This window comes from Pinus tabuliformis, chromosome 6 (genome assembly GCF_031772625.1).
Source record: "Pinus tabuliformis cultivar Carrire ecotype Pingquan chromosome 6, CPIR1, whole genome shotgun sequence".
NCBI lineage: Eukaryota > Viridiplantae > Streptophyta > Pinopsida > Pinales > Pinaceae > Pinus > Pinus tabuliformis.
This window is the reverse complement of record NC_142292.1, coordinates 1444986192-1445012127: the sequence shown is the minus strand read 5'-3', so window position 1 is coordinate 1445012127 and position 25936 is coordinate 1444986192. Positions and strand designations below refer to the sequence as shown.

The following is a 25936-nucleotide window of genomic DNA, read 5'->3' as shown; positions in this document are numbered from 1 at the left end:
AAACTGCAATATTATAAGGAGGTAGTTAACCTCAATTTCAGAAACCAAAATTATCTCTCTATCTTGATTAATGTTAAGAAGAAAATGAACATTGCCAAGATTAAAACTAATTTTCATGGGCTTCATAGTGAACTTGGGCATTGGTCAATTTCTAAAATACTAAGGGATGAAAGAGTTTTTCACTTCTTCATTTCTAAGAAAGTTGAAGATGAAAAACACTTTATCTTAAATTTTCCATCTTATACTCACATTCAATCTAGTTTTCAAAATATTTATTACATTTGTAGAAATTTTGAATAATTTAACACATATTCAACAGAGATTATCCTGATTATGTACTATTGCGGAATACATACACAATACATAATCTCCTCTATGTTGATCATCAATATAGTAGCATCAATAACAATAAAACATCAAGAGCATTCACACATTAACACAATATGTAACCCGGGGAAAGCATCTCGCTAAAAACCCCACACTATCTGTATATTAATGATTGAGAACATGTAACATTACAAAGTACAATGCTTATCACAAGCAATCCAGTACCAACTCCACCTGTTACACACAATACAGCTAAGATCTGATCTCCAAATCTATTCCACTGCTTGCCTGCCTCTACTGCTCAATACCTGCTCAAGAATTGATGAGAATGGTACTCGTATTTCACCTGCAAAGAATCACTCACACTGTGTTGGACGTGAGCACATGCTACAATACCGGGCAAATACATGAGCAAACTCATTGGCATACTCAATCCCTTGATTGTGCAAGATCTGATGCACAACTATAGTCACAACTGATAGCAATCTGATTCTCTCACACCTGTCCCTGCTGAACTGAACATGCACTGACATGCAACTGAGTTAACTGATGTATTCTATAGTTGTATTATGAGTTAATAATTAGTTTAACAACTCATCATTAGTCTATTTGCCAGTTACACTAAATACAACCAGTTTAACAAAGCTAAACTGAACACAACTCCATCAACTCCATAATCAACTCCACCAAACTCAACTGATTGAGTTCTAACTGAAGTCATGCATGCAACAACTCAACTGACTCATAAGAAAAGCATACTTCCTTCTGACAGCTGCATGGGCCACATCTGTAGCTCAAACTGAAGTGCTCCAAGAGAATAAGATCAAGTTTATAGTCCAAATATTATTATGAGACAATAATATTTGATTTTTCTATTTTTGACAGCGAGTCTAAAAATAGACTTTGATCACTCATACTGTGATCACCCACACTGTGGTCACTCATACTGTGATCACTCACACTGTGGTCAAAAATAGAACTTGCGCCATAATTTGCCTGCGGGCCCACTTAGTGAAGGCGACTCTTTTCACTAAGCTTCATCATCTTGTTGCAACCTCAACAACATTACCAACATTCTTAACATTTTAACTCAACAAAACTATGGTGACGAGAACCCTACTCTCACTTCTCTTTGAGCATAAAAATAAAATTCTTTTGCTCAAAATAGAATGTTAAATTTTTTGATTAATCTCTTACCTTTTTAAAATGTAATAAAGTATATCAATCTTAACCAACAATACTCATAATTATCATCGAAATTTTATAATTTTCAATTAAATATAAAAATTAACTACGTGTAACGAAATACTAACACATGATACTCTCTTTTAACTTTGTCTGCGTAAAACACTTTTGCTAACCTATAAAATATAAAGATATTCGTCGAGTTACGCTTGATAGGGAAGGAGGGCTTCATGGTTTCCTTTGTTACAAGGGTTTGCGCTCGCTTTATTCATCTATTTCTATGATATAATCGACCTGCAATCACCAGCAAATGGAGAAATCACCGGCCCGTCCCATCTCGCTGTAAAAGTAAGGTTATATGGTTATCATTTTGGTTAATCAATGTTTTGTCGATCGACAGAGTGAAGTTGCAATGCATGGAGCGGAAGCCCCTCATATCGGCTTCCCTGTTCCGTTAATGACCAGCAAATCTTTTCCGTGGATCGGCTCTTGTTGCTTATTTTTCGCCCAAACGAATTCGAGGAACCAAAGATTGATTCTTTTTGGAAGTTAATTTGGCAGAGGAAATGTAAGTTTTTCGGATCTTCTGCTAAATATTTTACTTCGCTCATTTTATTTGCAGAAAATCTGTGTTTCAGACATTAAGTATGCGGCCGGAGTCATTTTGCTGGATTTGCCCAGGCTTCTCTATAATTTAAAGCTTAATTTCTTTCGGTTGATGTTTGAGTATGTGATATATCTCGGCAAGACCATCGAAGTATTCGCGAGTTGTCGGAAGTAAAATTTGGGGGAACCGTTAGGTTCGCGTTTTATAGGGTAAAAAAATTATGAATGGTGGAAGTTTGATGTTTATATTGGTAAATGTTCTAGAAATAGTTGATTTAAAAGTTTTTGACTTAATGCGGGATAAATAGTTGGGCTCACGCTTTGGAATTTTAACAATTAAAACATAAATTTGACCAAGGATTAAGCGTAGACAGATAATATTGTAGAAATGCGAGGCTGCAAAGTTTGAACGGTGAAAATTAGGTCATGAACGGGAAAAATATTTCTGTTTAGCCGTTTTGTTAAAGCCATTCTACGCATTTCCTTCAATATTCACGTAATAACTGTCAAATGTCCTTGTATCTCGTTTTTATTGACTTATGATCAGATTGAATTCTATTTTTTACAGGTAGAGAAACTTTCTAATTTACCAGTGAATTTTGAGTCGAATTTGTGCAAAATCTGAAGATATTTGTCATCCTGAGGTATTTACGACCTCGAGGAACACTCGGCGTAAAGGATGGGGTTTTTAGTAGAAGGAAAGGTTGTGGATCGAATAGAGCTTTTGAGATGGAAATCATGGCCATGGCGCTTAGATATATGGCCTTTTGCAATTTTATATTTCGTTTGGCTCCTGGCTATCCTTCCCAGCATAGACTTTGTGGATGCAGCTATTGCACTTGGTGCTTTTGTAATTCTTCACATTCTCACCTGGCTGTTTACTTACTGGTCAGTGGACTTCAGATGTTTCATCCAGGCAACCAAGGTGAGTACAAGCATTATTTCTCAGCTATATTTATGAAGTTGATCAGTTACAAGTAATTATGATTTTAGTGCGAATTTGCGACAGTTGTGTTTCTTTGGCATTTCAACTTCATTAATATTAATTATCCCTTGAATTTCTTTATCTTCTTAAATTATTTATATAGCTTTATATTTCTCTCTTTAATACTTTGTTTTTGTGAGAGATTTATCTAAGAAAGTAAAAAGGGTTGAACTGGTGGGGGTATATGATTTCGCCACTTGGACTTTGGATAGATAATCCCGATTTTTATGATTGCAAAGAACTTCTATAAAATTCTGCCTATTGGTTTCACGTTTGATCACATTGGCAATCTTTATAAGTGCTAAGATTTTGCCTTTATGAGAGTCATTCCAAGAAAATATGAGGGATTGAACTTGTCAATGCTTAAGATAATGCCCCTATTGAACCTTGCAAATAGTGCCAATTTCATAATTGCAAATCATTTCTTATATTCATTTTTTCTTTTGGTCTACTGGTTTTTCTTTTAATTGTTCTGGTGATGTTTATAGGCGCAGGAATTGTTAAAAAATCAATGAAGTTTTGCCTACTCTCTATATATACTTTCACTTTTCTGGGTTGAATCTTTTGTTGCTTTTAAGGTAAAAACTTGCATTTCTCATCTTTGGGCATCAGCCGTCCTGGATAACAAAGTATTGCACCCCAGAGGTAGGGTTTTTTAAATCAGGAAAATAAATTTTATCTATATTTATATAATTCTCTAGGACAGAGCAGCCAATCAGATCAGAGTTTGTCGCATGGTTCAGATCAGAGTTTGTCGCAGGGTGAAGACTTGAAAATAGTCTGGAATTACATTAAAACTATAGTTTGACATAACAAAGCCCGCTCTCAGGAATTTTACCATAGTAATTGCATATTGCATAAGCCTTTTCCTGTTTTTTTTTTTTTTTTTCATGAGAAATATCTTTGTATTCCATATGAGGAATATGCATGTTTCGGTCCTCGAGGGACTGCTCAGACTCAACAATAAGGCTTGAAGCCATTACAACAAAGCTCATCATGTCATTTGTGGGAATTGAACCTGGGTGGGGAGGATAACAATCATTCCTCCCAACCACCCAAGATAAACCCAATTGATGCATATTGCATAAACTTATCACAACAGTCTGATAACATAGCAGACAGACAGTGCAGAGCATTAGTAATAAACACTCCATCCTGGAATTTGCAGCTAAGGCTTCGGGGAGCTTGAATCTGTTTTCTCCTCCTCGATAATGGTGCCTCAGTGGTCTCTGAACATGCTCAGCACTCTCCCTGAATTTGGCCTTTAATTGACTGTTCCTGAATTCCATTTCCTTTTTCTTAATGAAAGCAATCAGGACTTGATGAATCGTGAAGCAGTTCAACTGTGATCTTTCCAGCTTCCTTTGAACTTGAGGAAAGCTCTTTGACTGCACACTGAAGCCCATGCCAAACCACAAAATTCTCAGGTCTTTCATGGTTGTCATAGGAGTAGGGGAGTGAGTGGCTTCCTCTTGTTCTTTTTTGGGCAACCCCATGGTTTCTTTGTTGCTTCTGCCAGGCCTACTATTTCATGCTCGAAAGTTCTATTTCTGCCGTGATGGCAGCAATGCGCAACAGATTATGCATTGATCCATTCATTTACATGTATAATTTTTGTTTCAAAATTCCATTTGTACTATAGTGGTATACGATACTGCTAACAACTTCAAAAATGATTGATATGTGAATTGTTCAAAAATCAAACATCATTCATGAAGGATCTCTATGTGTCTTTTTAAAAATGATTCAAATCACACCTCATTTTGAGTTTTAAGTTGAGAATTATGAAGATTCTACAACAGGCTGTTGAATATCTTAGCAGAATTAGGCTTTTTCAGAATCCTTGACTTGAAACTGGAACAAGTTTACAATCATGGCCAAAATTGGTACAAATTTCTGACTGAATATCTTACATTTTGTCTTTCAAATATTGAAATATCTTCTGAATCACTGCATTTGGATCTGCCAATCAAACTGTATACAGAACTGAAGATGATATTCTATTTTGGACCCTTCCCGAGGACTGCATTGAAGGTCGACATTGCTGGGCTGTATCTCTTTGAAATCCATGGAAATTCCTGTGAAATTTTCATCTATGTTAATCCAGCAATAATTGCTTTTGAACAAATCTTATTGCACTGAATTTGGGTTTCTCTAGAAAAAGTTATTGCTATAGAAACAAAGGGTAGTTCTCAAAATATCGGTTTGGAATCAACTATGTTTTGGTACCACTTGTAATGTGTCAGATTGTACAAGAACAGAGTGAACGACAACACAAAGAACAAAGGGATCATGAAATATTCAGAAAACAAGTATTGAGATATGGAGGAACAAGTACGAGTTTACTAAATGGAGATGTTCTGAAAAATGACCCTCAAAAATTTTGAAATAGGAAAACAAAGTATATAATAATAATAATAATGACTACCATTATATTGAAACGTTGAAAGAAAGCATTATGAATAAATGAGCAAGAATATTTAAATGACAAATGGAAATGATGAGTGACACATCACAATTTACTAGCAGACCCATCTCTATATTATTTTTCATATATGATTAAGCAACAACATTCAATCCAATGACATTAGCACAAACTTTCAGCATTTGAAATTATCAATCAATTATGCTTGCAGTCTAAAATCAAGACCTAGAGTTGTAATAATACATCATTAATATGAATGATGCTTGATTTTAAATGAGCTCTCTGTGTATAATCTATCTGTGTCTTAAAAATTATTCAAATCCCACCCCATTGAACTGTAAGTTGAGAGTAATGAAAATTCCATAACAGGTCGTTGAATATCTTCGCATGATCGAGTTTTTTTTGAAACCCTTAAGTTGAAACTAGTACAAATTTATGACTGAAACTTATCAAATATGGTCCAAAATGGTACAAATTTATGATTGGATATTGTACTTTTTGTCTTGTTACAAACATCTACTGAATCACTGAATTCAGTGTTACTTGGGAGCGGGAGTGAAAGCGGGGAACGGGAGCGACATTTTTAGAAGCTCCTGGTTTGGGAGCAAATCTAGGAGCGTTTTTTACATAATATATATATTTTTTATATTTTGATACATATATGTCAACAAAAGCATGTAGAATAATAAATTAGATATAAAAAACATAAAAAAACATAGATTGATCCATATAACAACAATCATCTAGAAGTTATAATCTTCATCAACCACGTCCACAAGATAGTAACATAGTAACATACAACATATTGAGTCTTATGATTCATCAATCTTAAGGTTTCATGCTTTCAAAATTCAATATATAACATTTATCATCATTGATCACCAAAGTTGTACTTGTAAGCTACGTGTAACCATTACAACAAATAATATCTAACATGAAATGAAATGAAACAACTTTCAACTTTCATGAAGCATCATATTCATAATTCATTACTAATGAGTTATAATTGCCAACTTCAAACTTAAATTGTCATATATTGTTTAAAAAAATATCATAATAAATATGAAAGAGTCAATAGTTATAAAAACTACTAGAAACTAGAAAAGAGAAGTAAATCTATTATCTATTTTTTATGCTTGGGCCTCTTGACACCACGAGAAATGTCTAATATTTAGTCTCGTTGGAAAATCAGGATCTTTGTCATTAATATCACCCTCTAAGCATTAATATCCAGAGGTATCTTTGTCATTACCTCTGTATCTGTATAGAGATCTTTGCCATTAATATCACCCTCTAAGCATTAACATAAGATAGAAAAAGCATAGCATGTCAAGTCAAGAATTTGTTTGAGTGATGCGTACATTTTTAGGAGGGTCATGATAGAGGAGTTCGACAACCAATGTCACTAACATCAACGTACATAGAGGGATTGGTGCTCTTGATTAAATACGAGTTCCATACCCTAATATATGACAAAATTCAATCGAAACATTGCAATCCCCTAGTCCTGAAACCCTGAAAAACTGATAAGTCTGCTGGATTTTGAATGAAATCTAAAATTCTACTTTCTCCATATGAAATCCAATGAGGCCGAAACCACTCTCAAACATCCTGAGTCATTTCATGGTAATGTTAAAAATTGAAGTAAAAGTGACATTCTCCTTAAGTAAAATGAAGATTAAGGAAAATGTCACTTTTACTTTAAGAATTTAACATTACCATGAATAGCATATCAATACTAGGGACATAGACTTTTTTCCAGTGGAAAAATCTGTAACTTTTTATTAAAGAATGAAAAGTTACAATTGCAGATGCATGATGCATTTCCATAAGCAGCCCAATGGGCTCCAGTGCCATGGCACCCTACACATCGTTATATGACTAACGTGCAAAGAAAGATGAGAAGAAAATAGAGAGAGAGAGAGGAAGAGAAATGAAAGCAAGAAAAACTGAATATACACGCTTCACGTTTTTCTTCCTTTTTTCTTTTCGACCTTGCGCCACTCCCCTTGGGTGGGCTCAATCGAGGCTATGACTATCTGTGTTTCAGCTTTCTGCAAGCCTGATTCCTTGTCTGAATCTGATGTGTCTGAAAGGTGATGCCGTTTTATCCCTCCCATAAGCTGGTCATCGTTTATCTTCTCTGCCTGATTTGGATGAAACTGTGGAGCCTTGGTGTCTGATATGTTTTCCTTCTGATTCCCTGTTTCAGCTTCCTCTATGATGGTATCATCCTCTTCTGCTTCTGTTTCTTCGTCTTCTGATATCGAAGAGGCTTTCTTTTCCGAGACTCTCTTCTTTACGACATCATCTATATTCTGCCATCCTTTGGGCTTCCTTTGTTGTGGCTTGCTCTTGTTGAGACTTTTGCATGCATTGAACAGATGACCTGTTTGTTGACATCCCCTGCATCTGAAGGCTGTATTCTCATAGTCCAAAGATTGTTTCCACTGTGAATTGTTGAAGTTCAAGATGATGCTTTCAGGTAATCCTTGGCTAAGATCTACCTCGACACATATTCTAGCAAAAGTAAAGATTCCCTTTATGTGTCTCTCTGTATCAATCTTTAACGTTCTTCCAAGGGTATTCCCTATAACTAATAAGGCCTTGGAGTGCCAAAAATGTATCGGGAGATTGTGCAGCCTTACCCATACTGGCATCCTTGATACCACCATTGTATTGGCATCAAACTCCGGGAACCATGGGGTAACAAACAGTCCCGCACTGCCCCAAAACCATGGCCCTTCATTGAGGATTTTTTCCTTTTCTTCTTCTACGAGGAAAGTTACTATGAAGAAACCCTTAGAGCATAGGTGAATTTGGCAGTTTTTTGTCCAGACCGTGTGGATCCATTGGTATAATGCATCGGTTCTAGGCCAAAAGCCGTTAAATCTACAAATAACAACATTTTTTTGTAGATCTGAGAATATGTACTTTACCTCTGGTAAATCCATAGAGATGGAGGGACTCTCTGGCGATTGATCCACGATATACTGCCCTGGAGGTACATTAGCTGCTGTAGCTTCTTTCCCCTTTGGATGTTCTTTCCCTTTAGCTGCGTCGCGATAGGTACCTGTAGGTTTTGAGGTAGCTCCCTTAGATCCACCTCTCAATCGGTGGTTGAGGATAATAGTTGAGTCCTTTGCAACCCTGTAATGCTGGAGTGTGTGTTGATCCTGCAAACAGAGCCCTGAAAATACTAGATTTTGCAATGCAACTGGAATTCCCAGTTTTTCCTGGATCTCTTTTTTTAACTCCAATACACTCATCCGTTCCCAGACCTGCACACAAAAGTGTCTGCCTTCTGTTGATCTGATAAAGATTTGCTTCAGATCCGCTGTATCTGCCTTGTTCAAGTCCCGTTTTACAGATTTGAGTTCTGGATCTGGCAGACTTCCATCTGTCTTCTGCCTGGATCTGGCCAGATCTGATAGATCCACCCCGGATCTACAATGTTTGGCCCGATCTGATGGATCAGGGCTCCTGATGAGACGATCTCCCATTTGGTCTGCAACCCTTTTGTTGACTCGATGCGAATACCCTCCTATCTGCCTCCTGGGTTCTTGGACTGTTAGATCCGGCCTAGATCTGCAGAGATTGAGGCTCAGATCAGGTAGATCCGTCCTAAATCTGCTGAGTTTAGGCCAGGCGGTTATATGATGAGTCAGATCTGCAACCCTCAGGTCCCCATCCTTGCATGCAGCCGACGCGGGGAGAAGGACAATGTTTGCGTGAATGGTGAAGCCAAACCCTGGCGAATGTCCGCCTTCGAGGTGGATTCTGAAACCGAAAACCGTTTTTGTGTGCAGACTTCTGCTCTCAAGCCTCTTGGCGAGCTTCTCTTCCAGATCCGTCTCTGATACATCTGGCCCGTCCAGCAAATAATGGTTTGGGCGAGGGTAATTCGCTGCTTCAGATCTTTTCCAGGTGTGTGGTCGCGTGGTTAAACCCGTGCCAGCAGAACGATGGACCTCAGAGCGCACGCTCTTGAGGCTGGTCCAGTGGGGAATAATGGCTGTGGCCAGCCCTGCATCGCCACCGCCAGCGTCCGCAGTGACTGTGGAACCATTACCTGCGCAGAAGAAACCCTCGGCGATGGCCATTACTTCGCAGCGTCGGGAGATCTGAGGGATCGTTCACTAGGGACATAGACTTGATCATAAAGCTGCCCCACTAAAAAATTATTTGTTTTTTTAAAATTTTTATTTTTTATTTTATTATTATTATTACTTTTTTTTTAATTGCATTCCAAACATTACTACAAAAAAAACACTGCAAAAAAGGCAAAATGCTCCCGAAAACGCTCCTGAAAAGGTAGGGAGCGAAATTTTTTTAGGGAGCATGCTCCCGACCCGCTCCTGAAATCGCTCCCTTTTCGGGAGCTATTTCGAGAGCGCGCTCCCAACCCGCTCCTGAGTCGCTCCCACCCGAAGCACGGATTGGGAGTGGGGTCGGGGGGGGGGGGGTGCTCCCCCGCAACACTGACTGAATTCAAACATGTAATGTCCCATTTTGACACCTGAATTACACTATGTTAAATCATGTATTTCGAATGATACCATTGTAAGGGGTTTATAAATAATCAGTTTCCTGTGTCCTAATGTTACCTTTTTCCTCATACCATGTGCTCTATTAAAAATTTGGAACCCACCATCAATCATTGAATCCATGTGGTAGTTTGTGGGGAAGCCCACCCTCCATAGTTATGAGGGCATGGAAGTTGAGTACAATAGGAGGAAGGAGTGTAAGAGACTCCATCCCCCTAGGAATTTGAACTTTCTCTATTCCTCTTCTCTCTCCTTCTCACGCAAATTTGAATTGGCTGATACACTCATTCTTATCATTGGTTACCATTCCTATCACCACTGGAAATTTGTGACCGTATCCTGTCATGCAAAGGTAATTTTGAAGCTCTGTGATCTGAATGCAAAACCTGCAAGTGAATTAATTGAGTTAAATAAAAGGAGATGATTGACCCAAGAAGAGAGATGGATGGCTGCACTAGAGCATAGAGGCTGAGCTGCATACATAACCATCCATCTCTGTAGATTGGTGCTCATTGAGTTCTCAAGAGCGAAGATATAACTTTGCTGGTTTGTTCTTGGTGAAAAACAGTGGATCAGGGTCCTTCAGTGCATACTGAAGAGCATTGGAGGGAAGAGTATACGTTAGGGACTGTTGAGCAGATAGGAGAACATCTTCCATGTGTTGTGTGGGGCAATGGCTGCTGGGCTGGCTGGATGGTTGCCTAAAGAGTTTTATGGTGATTATTTGGCTGAGTATGAGAGCAATTGGTGTAAGTGACCTGAGAAAGTTCTTGGCCTGTTTCTTGTGTGTTTGTGGTAGGTTAGCCAATGTTGAAAAAGTGGGCATCAGGAATAAATCAGCAAGGGTCTGAAAAATGAAAAAAATTGTAAAAGTTGTGAAAAAATTGGTAAAAATTGGCCAAGAAAAGAAAAAGAAAGGTTTTCATTTTTTTATTTCAATCTTTTTAGCATTTAAAGTATCCACAACATCAGATAAATGCATTGCCACATAAATGTGAAAAGAAAACTAATATATAAGATGTATAAGAAGTCTAGTGCTACATCACATATCAACACTGAATCATGCTTGAATCTTGAGTCCTGAATCAACCCTAAGAGTCAAAATATCGACATGAAATATAACAAATGTATCTCATCATCATGAGTCATCTACAATAAGATTAGGTACATAAAATAGTGAGTTCCTCTGCCCCTTTTACGAGAAAGGGTAATGGCTTTTCCTTTAGAGGAAGAAGGCCCTGGGGCTGGAATTGGACTTTGATGTCCTTTAGAAGAAGAATTAGGAGGTAGCCCCTGATGTCCTCTGTTGGTGACTATGCTAGGCGGTGTCACCTCCTCCTCCTCCTCCTCCTCTACCTCTCTCTGCCCTGCAACTTCTACCTCTTTTGATGCCTCCTTCTCCAACCAATTAGGGACTGATTCCATGACAGACCTCTTGTTCTCAATCATCCATGCAACAGTGGTGTCAATCTAATCCAATGAGATGGCATCCACGTTAGGGTTTACTGAAGTTGCCTCACCCACAATTGGAGATTGTAGTAGACGGAGATCATGTCATTAAGGTGTTGGGACTCCAACATGTACGAGGGTCATAAATTATAAATTAATAATTGTAAAATTTCGATATTAAATAATAAATTATTGCATTGAGAGGTGCTCTCTAGCCTATTATGGAAGAGATGTTGTAAAGTCTTGTCCTGTCCTGTTATGTGAACGATCAAATTACATAAAATAAAATAAAAAGCTAAAACTAATAATTAAAATAAAATTGAGGTAAAATAGTCAATTTACCTTTTTGGGCTCCGAGTTTTGACAACCATGGTTTTTTCCATGGTATTATTCTCTAATGTAGCCTATTTAAAGGCATAACATTTCTAATTAATTTTCCTTTTCTCCAAAGAGAGATTTGGTTGGGGCTTTGAGTGTTATTTATCTCCGCAGTATCACTAGCCAAAATGAGTTCTGTAAAATTTATACCTTGTTTATTGGGTACCAGGTTCCAATTTGTTTGGTGGTTTTTCATAAAACTCCAAGCACAAGCCACATAGCATAGCACCGATAATCTCAACAAATCTAAGGACTGCTTCAACAAATCTAAGGATTCAACAAATCCAAGTTGAGTTACTAATCCAAGGACAAAAAACCAAGCGATTGAAGGAGGCCTATGGCACTAAGGGTTTCGAATTACCAATTTGTAATTTTAATTTACTACCGTCATTCTCATAAGATTATTTGCGGGAAATTATCACCATCATCCTCAAAAGATTAACTATGGGAAGCTCTCAATAATGAACATCTCGTCGACCCATAAACTCTTCCCACCATTGTTTTCCACTATGAATGATCTATGCCTTTAGATGCTGCGTAGCTTCTTCAAGTAAGCATTCTTCATGTGAAAACCCTAATTATCTTTATAAATTAATATATTGTGTGTCAATTATCTCATGAATTTACCACCTTCATCCTCAGAAGATTATCTGTGAGAAGCTCTTAGTAATGTACATCTCGTCAACTTAGAAACTCTTCCCACCATTGTTTTCCATTGTGAACAATCTTTGCCTTCAAATGTTATGGAGCTTCTCCAAGTAAGCATTCCTCACGTGAAACCCTAATTCGCAGAGTTTGGAAATTAATATACTGCATATCAATTCTCTCATAAGGATACTTGCATTATTGATAATGTTGGACAATGGGTGATCTGCTAACTTTTTTTTTTCTAATTAAATTGAGACTTGTTCTCTTAGAATATTATTTAAGATATTATAATTTAGGGAGAAGTATTTTTTCTTTCTCTGTGGTTCACTGACCTTGGAGATCAGTGATCGCTACATGCACAACATATTTGTACTTTTCAGATCCACCTGAAAGGATCACTTCTTGCCGACTCAAACACAAAGCTTGACCTTGATGATGTCACAAGAATTGAACCCATGACATCTTAGTAACAAAGGTGCTTAAATGACGGGGACTCGACCAATTGAACTAACCCTTAGGGTTGATTCAGGGACTCGACTAATTTTATGTGTTTAGAAATTAATTTAATTGTGATCTAGGTTCCTGCAATTTTAATATTAAGTAAAATTAGTTAAAGAATATACTCAAAAAAGGTTTTAAAATGTAGAAAGTTAAAATACTACTTTAAATTCAATTACTACGCAACTGCATATGAGAATATATTTTGCATTTTAAATAAATAAAAATATTTATAACATTTTTGAATATATAAATATATATTTTAAAGAAAATTTATAATTTTTTTTAATATAAAACAGATAGCAATTTATACACACATGATAATAACTTTAATAAAAAATAATAATTAAACCAACGTAGATCCATCTTCACTCTGGATCTAGCAAGCTTCGAGAGGGATCAAATCTCCTTTCACTCTAAAAGAGGTTTACACCTCAAGGGATTTGATCCTTCTCGACGCTTGGTAGATCTAGAGTTAAGATGTATCTAGGCCGGTAATTTACAATCTAAGTCACTTGACACGTCCCCCTCCCCCCACCCCTCCCATGTCTCAAATCCTTCGTTTTTGACATGTGTTCGACATGAGTTTGACTTGTGTCCTATTTGTAGGACACGCATTTGATTGGGTGTTGAACACGAGCCCTACTGGTGTCCCAAAATTTGGACACTTTCCCTGTGAAAAAACATCCTGGAATCAATTTATTGCCTCATTCTCACGCAATTCAGTTACAATTTTTGTGCTCTCAAAGCTTTTGGAGTGCAACTATGGGCAATTAAACAATATTAGAAGGGGTTCCAAGTGTTGGGAAGCAGATTTATCTAGGCCCTACTATTGCTATTAATGGTAATGATAAATTCTTAAAATAAAAGGATGAATGAAAATTAAAGATAAATTGTTTTACTTAAATTTTTAGCATTATCATTAATTGACTTAGGATGTTTGAGAGTGGTTTTTGACCTCATTGGATTTCTATGGAGAAAGTAGAATTTTAGATCCCACTCAAAATTAAGTAGACTTGACAGTTTTCAGGATTTCAAGATTGGGGAATTACAACGTTTCAATTGGAGTTTGTCATGTATGAGGGTATGTAACTAGCATTTAATTAAGAGGACCAAGCCCTCTATGTACTTCGATGTTGGTGGCATTAATTGTTGAATTCCTTTGTCATGACCCAAGTAAAAATGCACCAATCACTCAAAAAAAATCTTGAGTTGACATGTTAAGATTTTTCAATCTTATTTTAATGCTTAGAGGGTGCCATTGATGATGAGGGTCCCAATTTAGGCAATGATTTTGATGATATATAGTACTAGTTATTTGTTGTTGCATGATTTTTTTTGGACTGTATATGCCTTTTAAGGCCTCTTTGTTGATGTATTTTTGGTTCAGAGATGGGTTGAATTTGGACTTAATGCTATTTTGGTTGTATGCAATAGTTGTGTGATTGAATTTGTATCATCATCATGTAAACGTTTTATATATTTCATATTTTGTGTAATTCACTAATTTTTAATAATTTTTAATATACTATAATGTGTCCTCTGTGTCATGTTCCGAGGGGTTTCTTTGTCACGTGTCAAGTACTCGCATTTTCATGTCGTCTGTGCCCCATGTCCTCATGTCAGTTGACTTAGTTTACGATGAATTCAAAAATTTAATTTGAAAATTTTTAACTTGCTGCGCTTCTTGGTGTGTACTTTTTCAAATATACCCTAGTTGTGCTTGCATCTAGAAGAACATGTTTGGCTGAGCACGTGAATGGAAAAATTTGGAGGTTGGGTACTCTGCCACCATAGCTTGTCCACCAAGCATCTGGAAGTTGAAACAAATAAGAGAAACATAAGAAAAAATATTGAAATTTGAAACTTGAAACAAATTATTAAGACACAATGAACTTTGAAACACGTTGAAGCTTACCTGTCATTTTGGTCTTCCTATTTTTAATAGCCTTGCTAAAGCTAAATATGCCACTTGCCAACCTATATATCTCCATTTTTTCAGAAATCCCTTCACGTGCTTGCTTAGATGGCACTATCCTGTCAACACTTGTGAGGTATTCATCCATTACCTCAACATCAAATCTGAAACCACAAGAGTAAGAAAATGCGGGATTGAGGTAGATTCCTGCAACATGAATGGTGCAATGGAGGGTATTGTTCTATCACTCATCAATCACTCTCCATATCAACTGTTGTTTTTCAAACCCCTCATTCTCCTTATTCTCATCATAGACATGAATGCCTTCTTTGACCTTATCCATGGCCTCACACAAGTAGCCAATTGTGGGCTTATCTACATCAACCAATTGAAGAACCTTTACCAAAGGTTTGAAAATGGCACACAACTCCTTTACTCTTGCCCAAAATCTCTCATTGATATGAAACTAGTTTGCATATGCCCTCTCCCACTCTAGTGAAAGAAACATCGTCTTCACATTCCATATAGAATTCAACAGAGATTGAAGAGATATGAAACTAGTGGTAAACTATGTAATGGCAAGACACACAAACTCTTTGTTATTGGTGAATCTTGTCATCAAGCTAAACACAAATGCATGATGATATATAAATTTTGTTATGCTCTTGATGATTCAACAATATCCCTCACAAAATGAATCTTCCTTATATCCCCTAACATCAAGTCAATACCATTGCAACACGAGGTATCCAAAACAAGTTAGGATACCTCTCCATAAGCAACTTGACGACAACAACATAATTTGCAGTTTTGTTCGTTATGACTTGGACAACATTATGTGTACCTACCTCCTGAATGAAGATGTCCAACAATTCACATAATAATTGCACATCTTTAATATGTGCAGATGCATCAACAAATTTGATAAACATTGTCACTTTGGGACAACTAGCGAGGAACTTAAGAAGGGTCCTACCCTTCTTATCAGTCCAACCATTTTACATCACTGATGCCTTAAACTCTTCTAATCTAGTAGTGTAATCAACCTTTTCATTTTGAAGAATAGTCCCTCTCAACTCATCATAGGAAGGGGCTTTATACCTTGGGCCAACAATAGAAACAACATCAAACATAGGTCGGTAGAATGGATTGTTCTTGGCAACAGTGAGAGGAATGTCATTCCATAGGAGACGCCTACCCACTAGCTAGTCATTTTTTTTTGAAGTGTCGACCTGATGGAAGGTTGTGCAATGGGTGTGGTTCTAGGAACAAAAAATGACGAGGTAGTTGAGCGGTTGGTGTTGAATGGAGTTAGAAGAGGAAGGGTTTAACTAAGTTTAGAGGTGCACTAAACTTAACTGAGGGACCCATAGTCCACTAATTGCAGTTTTTTTATTATTTCATAGTAAAGGGACCCACAATCCAAGTTGAGCTCTTAAAGGGGAGAAGGCAATTGGTGGGTAGTTCAATTTGCATCAGTTGTGTGTGTGATCATCTTAGCTATTGTAGCCATCTTTCTCAACAATAGAGCATCATTTACTAGCATAGGAGGAAAATGGAAAGGGGCCATACTAACCTCAAATTTTCCAACTAAGTGATTTCTGTAGCAAGAGGTCGAGTTTCTGCGCAGGGAGGCCATGTAGAGGATTGTATAGACCTATACGGATTTCATATAGTACGCAGGCTGAGAGAGGGCTATGCGTAGGAGGTGAGGCCAAGTAGATTATGCAACAAACCAATTTGGGTGCCATAAAATTTCTGGGGTTTTCGAGAAAGAAGGGAAGTTTCTCCCTCCGCTCATTATAATTTTCTGAGAATAAATAATAAGAACACACACACTTTGCAGGTTTTTCCCAGTTGGGGTTTCTTGGGTAAATTTCTGTGTTGAGTATTTTATGTGCTTGTGTCTTCAGTTTTATTTTCCATTGCATTATATAGTTAGAAAAACTCAGTATATTTGATGTAAGCTTTTTGAAAGTTCAGTCCAACTCTTTCACTTCTGAAAATACATCAAATTAGTTGTTGGGTTTTTAGAAACTAACATGTTATCAGAGCTCAACCTGTGATTGAAGACTAGAAAGCAGGTTTACTTCCTCAGGAGCAAGTTTAAGGTAGGGAAAATGCAATTTATCAGTGAGTACTTGCACTAGGGTTTTCCAGAAAAGGCTCTACGCAAGGGTTTTCTCTAAGCAACTCTACATTAGGGTTTATGAGCAAATCAAACTATATTATGGCATATTTGGCGTTGAGATTTGAGGACCGCCGACTGCCTTGATGGAGCCTCAAACTTTTGTTCTTGGAGAGAGAGGATTGGTGTAGTGCTTGAGGAGCAAGGAGTTTCGGAGTTTGTGGACAGTCCACTAGCCCAACCAATAAACCCTTAGCAGCTGGCCCAACACAATAAGAAGGAATCAAAGGTTAGAAGAATTATCCTTGAAGGAGTTGAGGATCATATCATTCTTTACCTGTCTGGCAAGAAGACAACTCAGACTATGTGGGCAACCATCATAGGGCTATACCAGGGTTCGAGTGAGGCCAGGAAGCTAGTACTCAGAGACAAACTTAGAAACATCAGGATGGCAAAGTTTGAGTTCGTGGTCTCATATCTCACCAGATTCACCCAAGTGAGGGACAAGTTAGTTGTAGTTGGGGTGACGGTTTCAGACAGACACCTTGTTTGTTTTGCATTGTTGGGTTTTTCCAAGCCTTGGGAAAACTTCACTGATGCAGTGAGTGGCAGAGAGAAGCTTCCAAATTGGGAGTGACTGCGTCCAGGAGGAGATTTAGAAGCAGACAAGATTCGGGTCTTATGTCAAGAAAGAGGAAGAGGAGAAGTTTTCCCTAGCTGGCAAAGGGATAGAAAGGCACAGGAGGGGTTGAGTCCAGCCCTAGAGGCGAGAAGAAGAAGAAAGATCTTAGCAAGATAAAATGCTTCTCTTACCATCAGTTTCGACACTACTCCACCAAATGTCCAAGTAGGAAGAAGGGGTCCAAGAAGGACCACGTGGCAGCGTCAATAAAGGTGAAGGAGTTCACTTCTCACTTTGAGAGGGAGTTCTCGCTCATGGCTTGCATGGCAATCTCAGTGGCCAACAACGTATGGTATGTTGACAATGGAACATCCTATCACATGACTGGGAACAAGGAGTATTTCAGCCAGTTGACCAAAAAGGACATGTAGTTTCACATAGATTTGGGAGATGATGGTAGGTACCTAGCCAAGGGCGTGGGTACTCTCAAGTTTGAGAGGGAGTCCCAGACCCTCTCTACCTTAGAGATGTCCTCTATGTCCCAGGTTTGAAGAAAAACCTTATTTTAGTCTTAACCGTGGAGAATAAGTCTTCAGTAGAGGAAAGTCCTTTACCAAGCCTTTCAACACTAGAGCAACTAAACATATTGGAGTTAAAGTGAGGAACCTCTATAGGCTTCAGTTTGAGAGAGTTGCAACCTTGAGCAGTGGAGTAGTTAGTGAGTAAAGCGGTGGCCTTGAGGAGCTTTGGCATAGGCATATGGGTCACTTACACCATGAAGTGTTGAAGATTCTCAGAGAGATTGCCACAAGAATGCCACAGTGCAGCATTGACTAGCATGACGTGTGCAAGGGTTGCATACTTGGTAGGTATGCCAAGACATGCTTCCCCAGTAGAGATAATAGGGCCAAGAGCATCTTGGAGCTGGTGCATTTGGATGTTTGTGGACCATTTCCTCTCCATCCCTTATGGGATACAAATATTATGTCACCTTCATTGATGACCACTTGAGAAAGACTTGGATCTTCTTCATGAAGAAGAAAGATGAAGTCTTCTCGAAGTTCGTGGAGTTTAAAGCCTTGGTGGAGAACCAAACAGGTAAAAATATCAAGGTGTTGAGGTTAGACAACGGTGGGGAGTACATCTCCAATGCCTTCAAGGACTTGTGTGCCAAGGAGGGCATTAAGAGACAACTCACCACACCTTGAAACCGTTAGCAAAATGGGGTGGTTGAGTGCAAGAACCGAAGCATTGTTGGAGTCGCCAAGGCCATGTTGCATGACTAGGGACTGCCTATGTTCCTTTGGGCAGAGGCATGCAACATTGCAGCTTTTTTGCAGAACAAGAGCCCACATAGGGTGCTAGTTAGTGTCACACCAGAGGAGGATTTGACAGGAAAGAAGCTTGATGTATCTCACTTTTGGATTTTTGGCAGTCATGTGCCTTTTGATAACCAAAAGAAGCTAGAGACCACAATAGAGAAGGGCATTTTTGTCGGCTACAACGAGACATTTAAGGCGTATAGGGTGTACGTGTTGAAGGAAATGTAACTAGGTTTGGTCTTCATAAATGTACTTTTGATATTTGTACTTATTCAAGAAAAGAAATATTATTTTTATAATATATATCAATGAGTTTCTTGCTCATTGAAATAGGTCTAGCACATGTTAAGTGCTATACGTGAGTCAAGGAGTCAAAAGAAAATGATTGGAGACCTTAAGGGCATGTTACTCCATGTATATGCTTGTGTAAGAGACAGAATAATCCAGCAAAGTCAAGCCTCCTCCAAAGCAAAGACACCTCCAAAGAAGCAATCTGAGCTATATATGTCAAGTCGGCCAACAGTCTTCTAGTCGGCCTAAAAGGAGGGACAATCCTCTATATATAGAGGCTGTCCACTCCACTATAACGTCAAGCTATCATCTTTGAAATTAGCGAAGGTAGGAAGACGAGTAAAGGGTAATAAGAAGACAAGAAAAAGGTCTCCAAGGCAGCGAAGAAAGAAGGAAGCAAACCGAAGTGTTAAAGGGCTAGTTACAACCACACGTGCGAGGAACGAAGAGCTATCTCTGTGGCTATGTCACACGGTTCGAGTTCGAATTTGAGTTCGACAACGATTAAGTTCGATTCGAATTCGAATTTTCCGATCAGGTTCGAATGAGGTTCGGCATTAGGTTCGACTATACATATTTTTCAATATATATATATATATATATATATATTTATGATGAAAAACTTTAGATTTCACCATCATAACGCTCATTTCTTTAACCTATACAAAATTCTATTATATATTTTATTTGAAGAATCGAGAATCTCAGTGTAATCCATACATTATAAATTAGTTTAATAAGTTAGATATCTCATTTTATAGCCTTTGATACAATTTTATAAAGTTAATTAACCAGACTCTGTTAAATATAGACTATATTCGAGCAGACCACCGGTTAAATATAAAATAATATACAGATACCAAGTCACAGTCAAACTTCATCGTTCTTTTAAAAACCCAGATCCCAGAAGTCGTTGGAAATGCAATTTTCGTAAAGTTGACGAACACAAATTTGTTAAACACACAAATAAATTGTAATTGTCAATTAAAGAAGGCCAATTGTTTCACGTAATTATCTCACTTGCAACAGTCAAATTTCAATGTTCTTCAATATTCAAAAGTCCGATTTCAAATAGGACACTGTTAAATATTTTGAGTATATTATTCATAATCAAGGAGGCACGTTGCAAGTCTCGACTGTTTCCCAGATTTACATTCTCAAAGCAAAGTAATCAGTGTCCCTTATCTATAAAAGCCACCCTGTGTAGTGAGCTCATCCCACACTTCTTCTCTGCGTAGTGAGTTTACCCGTTTTCCTTTTTTGGGGTGAACAACAAATCAATGGAGTTTTTAGATTCAAACAGTGCAATTATTCGGTGTGCAATTGCACTTTTATTTATGAGTTTTATGTTGTTTCCTGTAGCATTATGTTGTGATAGTTGCCTTCACAAAACCAAGCTCGTGTACCACACTCAGCCAAGAAAACTGTCAAGAAAACCGTCGAACTTCAAAAAAATTCGTTTAAGTTCGCGATTAGGTTCAATTAGGTTCGTTGAGGTTCGATGAGGTTCGAGTTCGACTTGAGGTTCGACTTTCAGGTTCGGCGAACCTGAACGAACTTCAAAATTTTTTTACGGGTTCACCGAATTTCGAACCTGAAGCTTCAGGTTCGCCGAACCCTGTGACATAGCTTTGTGGTTATGACAACAGTAACCTACAGTCAACCATATCTCATTGTTTAGGGTTGAAACTAGGCCTACGAGGCCTCCCACTCAAGCGTGGAAGAAGGCTATACAAGCGAAGGGAGAAGGAGAAGATTAGCATAGTTCTTTTAAAGAGATTCCATCACATGTGCAAAGAGCTAGGGCTGCATTACTGCTGCTCTAAGTCTGCGATATTTGTAAAAGAGAAGAAGGCTTGGTTGGGAGGCAACAAGGTCATCTCCTTAAGTTAGAAAGGCTCCATCACAAGCAAAGGAAGAAAAGTTCAAGGAACATTCTAGAGTGTACAATAGAAGGTCTCCATAGTTGCTGAAAGAAGTGCCAAAGGTTGAAAGACAACGCTGGAAGAAGGAGGACGAAGTGCTACAAGAAGAAGTAATCTTGAAAGGGCTTGACTTGTGCTTGGAGGATATTCTTGTCAAGGGTCTAGGGTTTGGCATTGATCAATAAGAAGCTTCAATAAGAGAAACTTACTAAAGGGTTTTCCTCTCAAGAGAAGAGAGTTTTTGGCCCTGGCAGAGAGGCAACATCTTGTGTTCTTGTTCTTTTGTTTTTGGTAGTAGTTTGATGAAGTACACACACATGCATTAATAATAAGAAGATTAAGCTAACAAGAAAAAGTAAAAAGACTCCACAAATTGTTATCATATCAAGAATAATCACACTACAACTCATTGCCCTTGATTCTTCATCAGTATGTCCCAACACTCAGAAAGATAATGATTAGGCGTGATGTGAAGTTCGAGGAGGAAAGGGCTCTCAGGAAGTCCTTGGAGTGTGAGCAGGGTGCATCACAGGAGGAGCAATAGGCTCCCAAGCACGAGGCTCAACCAACTTCTCAGACTTCATCACAACCAGTTATTGGGCAGGTCAAGTGACATGTAGATGAGGAGAAAGTGTAGGAACAAGAGGAGAGAGTAGAGCTAGTGGGGTCTAGTCAGCTAGTGACTCCAAGTACATGGAGAGGACGAGTCATGTGGGTAGATCAATTGATTAAGGAGGCTCAAGGGAGAGTTAGAGTCTCCAACTCTGCATTCAGACAAAGTAAACAACCACAAAGATACACATGGTACACGACACAAATGATTGAGTTGATAGACTCAGAGCCTTCTAGGTAGCCTTTCATCAGGTATGGCGAGATGCCATGGTGGAGGAATGTTCCTCCATCACAATGAACGACACGTGGGAGATAGCGCCAAGATTGGTTGACAAATTGTGGGTTGGTTCATGTTGGTGTATAAGATCAAACACATGGTTGATGGGAGTGTGGAGAAGTACAAGGCTAGATTTGTGGCCAAAGGGTTCTCTCAGGTCAAGGGGATAGACTACAATGAGACATTTGCACTCGTGGCCTGGTACTCATCCATTATGACCATTTTGGTGATTGCAGTGTAGATGGGGTGGAAAATCCACCAAATGGATGTAAAGGTTGCCTTCCTTAATGAAGTTGTTGAGGAAGAGATTTATATTGAGAAACCTGAGGGGTTTGAGACTTTCAACAGACATACACATGTTTGTAGGCTGAAGAGAGCTCTTTATGGGCTCAAGCAAGCATCGAGGGCTTAGTATGCTAGGATAGACAACTACCTTCTTGGATTGGGCTTCACCTAGAGTGAAGTTGAACCTAACTTGTATTGTATTGCGGTTGGGGGGCAACCTTTCATTCTTTTGTTATGTGTTGATGATTTGATATTGATAGGGGACATGAAGCTCATCAGTGACTACAAGAGAGATCTTGTAGAGGAGTTTGAGATGAAGGATATAGCCCTGATGCATTATTTCCTTGCGCTGGATGTATGACAAGGTGATGGGGATATCTTCTTGGGACATGGAAGGTACACAAGAGATTCTCAAGAGGTTCCACATGTAGGAGTGCAGGCCCATGACCATGCCTCGTCACAAATTGGAGGAAGGTGGGCGCTACTAAAGCAAAGTGAGTTGATGCCACACTTTACAGACAAATTATTGGGTTGTTGATGCCACACTCTACAGACAACTCATTGGGTTGTTGATGTATTTTGTGAACGCATGCCCGACATTTTCTTTGCAGTTAACCATTTGAGCTAGTTCATTGTTGAGCTGACCAGAGCAGTGTAACAGGAATCGCCGAGTGATCGCGAGTACTCGCGACAAAAAATCGGCTCGACATTCAAACGAGTAGAGTCAAAACTCTGCGAGTCAAATCGCGTTGACCAAGTTTGACTCGTGGTCAATGCAAGTTTGACTCGCGAGTCTATGATTGGGTCGATTTTCACATTTTTTTGGCATTTTGTTGTTGTTGTTGTTTTGTTTCTGAGTCTGTGATTATTAGGTTTGTTGCCGCCAGTTTAGGATTGTCACTTTTGTTGCCGCAGTATCGGGTTTTCACTTCGCTGCCGCCAGTTTCAGGTTTTCACTTCGCTGCCGCCAGTTTCGGGTTTTCAGTGTTCACTTCGTACTGCGTAGAGAAGCCGCATTCCACAACCGTTGACGTGTTTTCACTTTGTAGAGACGGGTTTTGTTTTCCAGACAACCACAATCCACAGATGCCGCAGTTTAGTTTTCCACTGTGACAGTGTGACGTTCTCCCTCCACCGCAGTCAGCGATCATTGCCGCAGTTCGGTTTTCCATTGTACACACTTCTGCTTCAGTAAACTAGACACCTTTCCATAATCAAATTTGTTTAAGTGCATTAGTATTACATTTTTACTACTGAGACTGAGTGTACTGGTTAGATTTGAATCCTTTACTTTGTTTAGACTGTGGCCTACTCTCCTTGATTGCTTCCTAACAGTAACTATGTAACCTTCTTCCAATGAGTTGCACCCTTTGTTGTCCTCTTCCAGACATCCAACAATGATCTAGGACTTGCGGCTCCTCTTCAAGGCACCCTACAGTAGTCTTGTACTAACAACAACAAGAATCTACCCACAAACTATGGGAGTTTGAGACTTGAGTGTACTGTCTTGACTCTTGATCATGCAACCGTTTGGCCTGTTGTACATGTAGTTATAAATCTTAGTTTGCAGCAAGATTGGATTTTTTTCCCTTAAAATTTTGTCTCATCACTGGTCAGTAAGGCTAGTATTACTGACGCAGTTGGTTTTTAATATAGACAGAGCACCCTCTTATAACCAAGCAAAAAGGGATTTCATTTAGTTTTTTAGATTTCTAGCATATTTTAAATTTTTAGATCATTTTTAAATTTAATTTTTTATTGTCTTTCACAGGAGCCACAAATTAAATAGAAGCCACGACTACAAATCTTAACAGAAGCCACAAATTAAACACAGGTCCAAAACAACAACAACGCTGAGGGAGAAGGACTTTGCTGGGGCTTATTGTGACAAGATTCCTGGAGACCCCAAGCTCTTTCGTAAATTTTGCAAAGCGAAATGTAGTGGAGGCATTTATAAATTCAAGTTCTACCTTGCACAAATACCTGGCCATGATATAGGTCTTTGCAACAAGGTTGACGAAAATGTCAAACACCAAGCAACCTTGGCCATTGATATGTTGTGTCAGCATAATGCTAAGAAAGCAAAGCAAAATAGTGAAATAGGAACTCTTGGAGTTGACGGTTTTTCTTCCACTACCCCCTTGTCACCTCCCTCTGTTGAATCCTCAATGCCGTTCCCAAGTTTCCCACACATGCCTCCAAGTCCAAGTCAAACTCAAGGCCAAATGAGTCCTTCCTTCAACACTGGAGGTGGAAACATAAACACCTTTTTTGCTCCCCGCACAAAATCTGGTTCCCAACCTACCTTGGATGCCATTGGTTGGAAAAAAAATATCCATAGTCAGGCAAGGAAGGCCATTGCTAACTTTTGGTACTATTCTGACATACCTTTCCACTGTGCCAGAAGTCCTTATTGGCAAGCTATGATTGATGCAGTTGCTGTTGTAGGTCCAGGGTTCAAAGCCCCTTCGTCAGAGAGCCTTAGGACATATTTGTTGTTAGAGAGTGTTGAAGATGTCATGCTTGTGCTAGCTGAGTTTCGTTCATCATGGGTAGAAACAAGGTGCACCATCACGCAGGCACAATGTTTCTCAAATCAGTGGATGCTTCAGACAAGGTTAAGACTTCCCAACTTATCTGTGAAATGATGGAGGAAGTCGTTCAAGAAGTGGGAGAAGAACATGTTGTACAAATTGTCACTGATAATGCAACTAATTATATGGTTGCTGTAGACTTTTTGAGATTAGGCACCCCACTATTTTTTGGACCTCTTGTGCTGCCCACTGCATAGATTTAATGCTTGAGGACACTGGTAAGCTTCATTGGATACATGAGGTTTCCAATGCGATTAGATGAAAATGAGGGAGCATTTACAATCCTGAATTTGGTAAGATACAATTTGAAGGATTTTGTCGTTTTATCGATCAGGGCTTGATGGAAGAACTTCATAATTTTCCAAAAATTGAGGATATAGATAAAGAAATTGAACTACAGTGTGGTGGGGGAACTTTGGGACATCCTTGGGGAAATGCACCTGGTGCAGTAGCTAATCGGGTTGCTCTAGAAGCTTGTGTACAACCCTAATATATCCTTTATGATAAGTGGTCTTTGGGTTGGTTGGGCGGTCATATTCTATTAACAATTTTTATAAAATGGGTATCTTTCCGTATAGATCGTAATTCACTTATCGATAATACTTTATTAAGCTGCTATGGATGATCGACCTCTTGAGGAGAGACTTCAGGCAGCGGATATGGATTACCTTACTTTTAGGAGCATCTCTATTGGCTTCATTGTGGATGTCACCCCTGTCCTTGGTGGTATGATGGTTCCATGAGACAATAGATACTCAACTTCAGTAGCGTCCAAAATCTGCACCCAAGCAACACACGAGTTCATATAAGTAGCGTCCATCCAAATATAATCCAAAAATCATCATATAACAGTAAGCACATGAAATAGAAGCTCAGAAAATATTCTTCTAACATGAAAAGTAAATCTCTTTTAA

General features: G+C 38.6%; 1 protein-coding gene across 2 annotated transcripts in view; it reads left to right on the top strand.

The window, feature by feature from the left end:
• The first annotated feature begins 1708 nt into the window (after nt 1-1708).
• Nucleotides 1709-25936, top strand: part of PDR2 (phosphate deficiency response 2) — a 214403-nt gene continuing 190175 nt past the window's right edge. For both annotated transcript variants that reach the window (XM_089427506.1, XM_089427499.1), the window contains exons 1-2: nt 1709-2080; nt 2687-3043. In XM_089427506.1, coding sequence (XP_089283632.1) covers nt 2798-3043 — 246 coding nt within the window. In that variant the 5' untranslated portion in view covers nt 1709-2080; nt 2687-2797. The remainder of the gene's footprint in view (nt 2081-2686; nt 3044-25936) is intronic.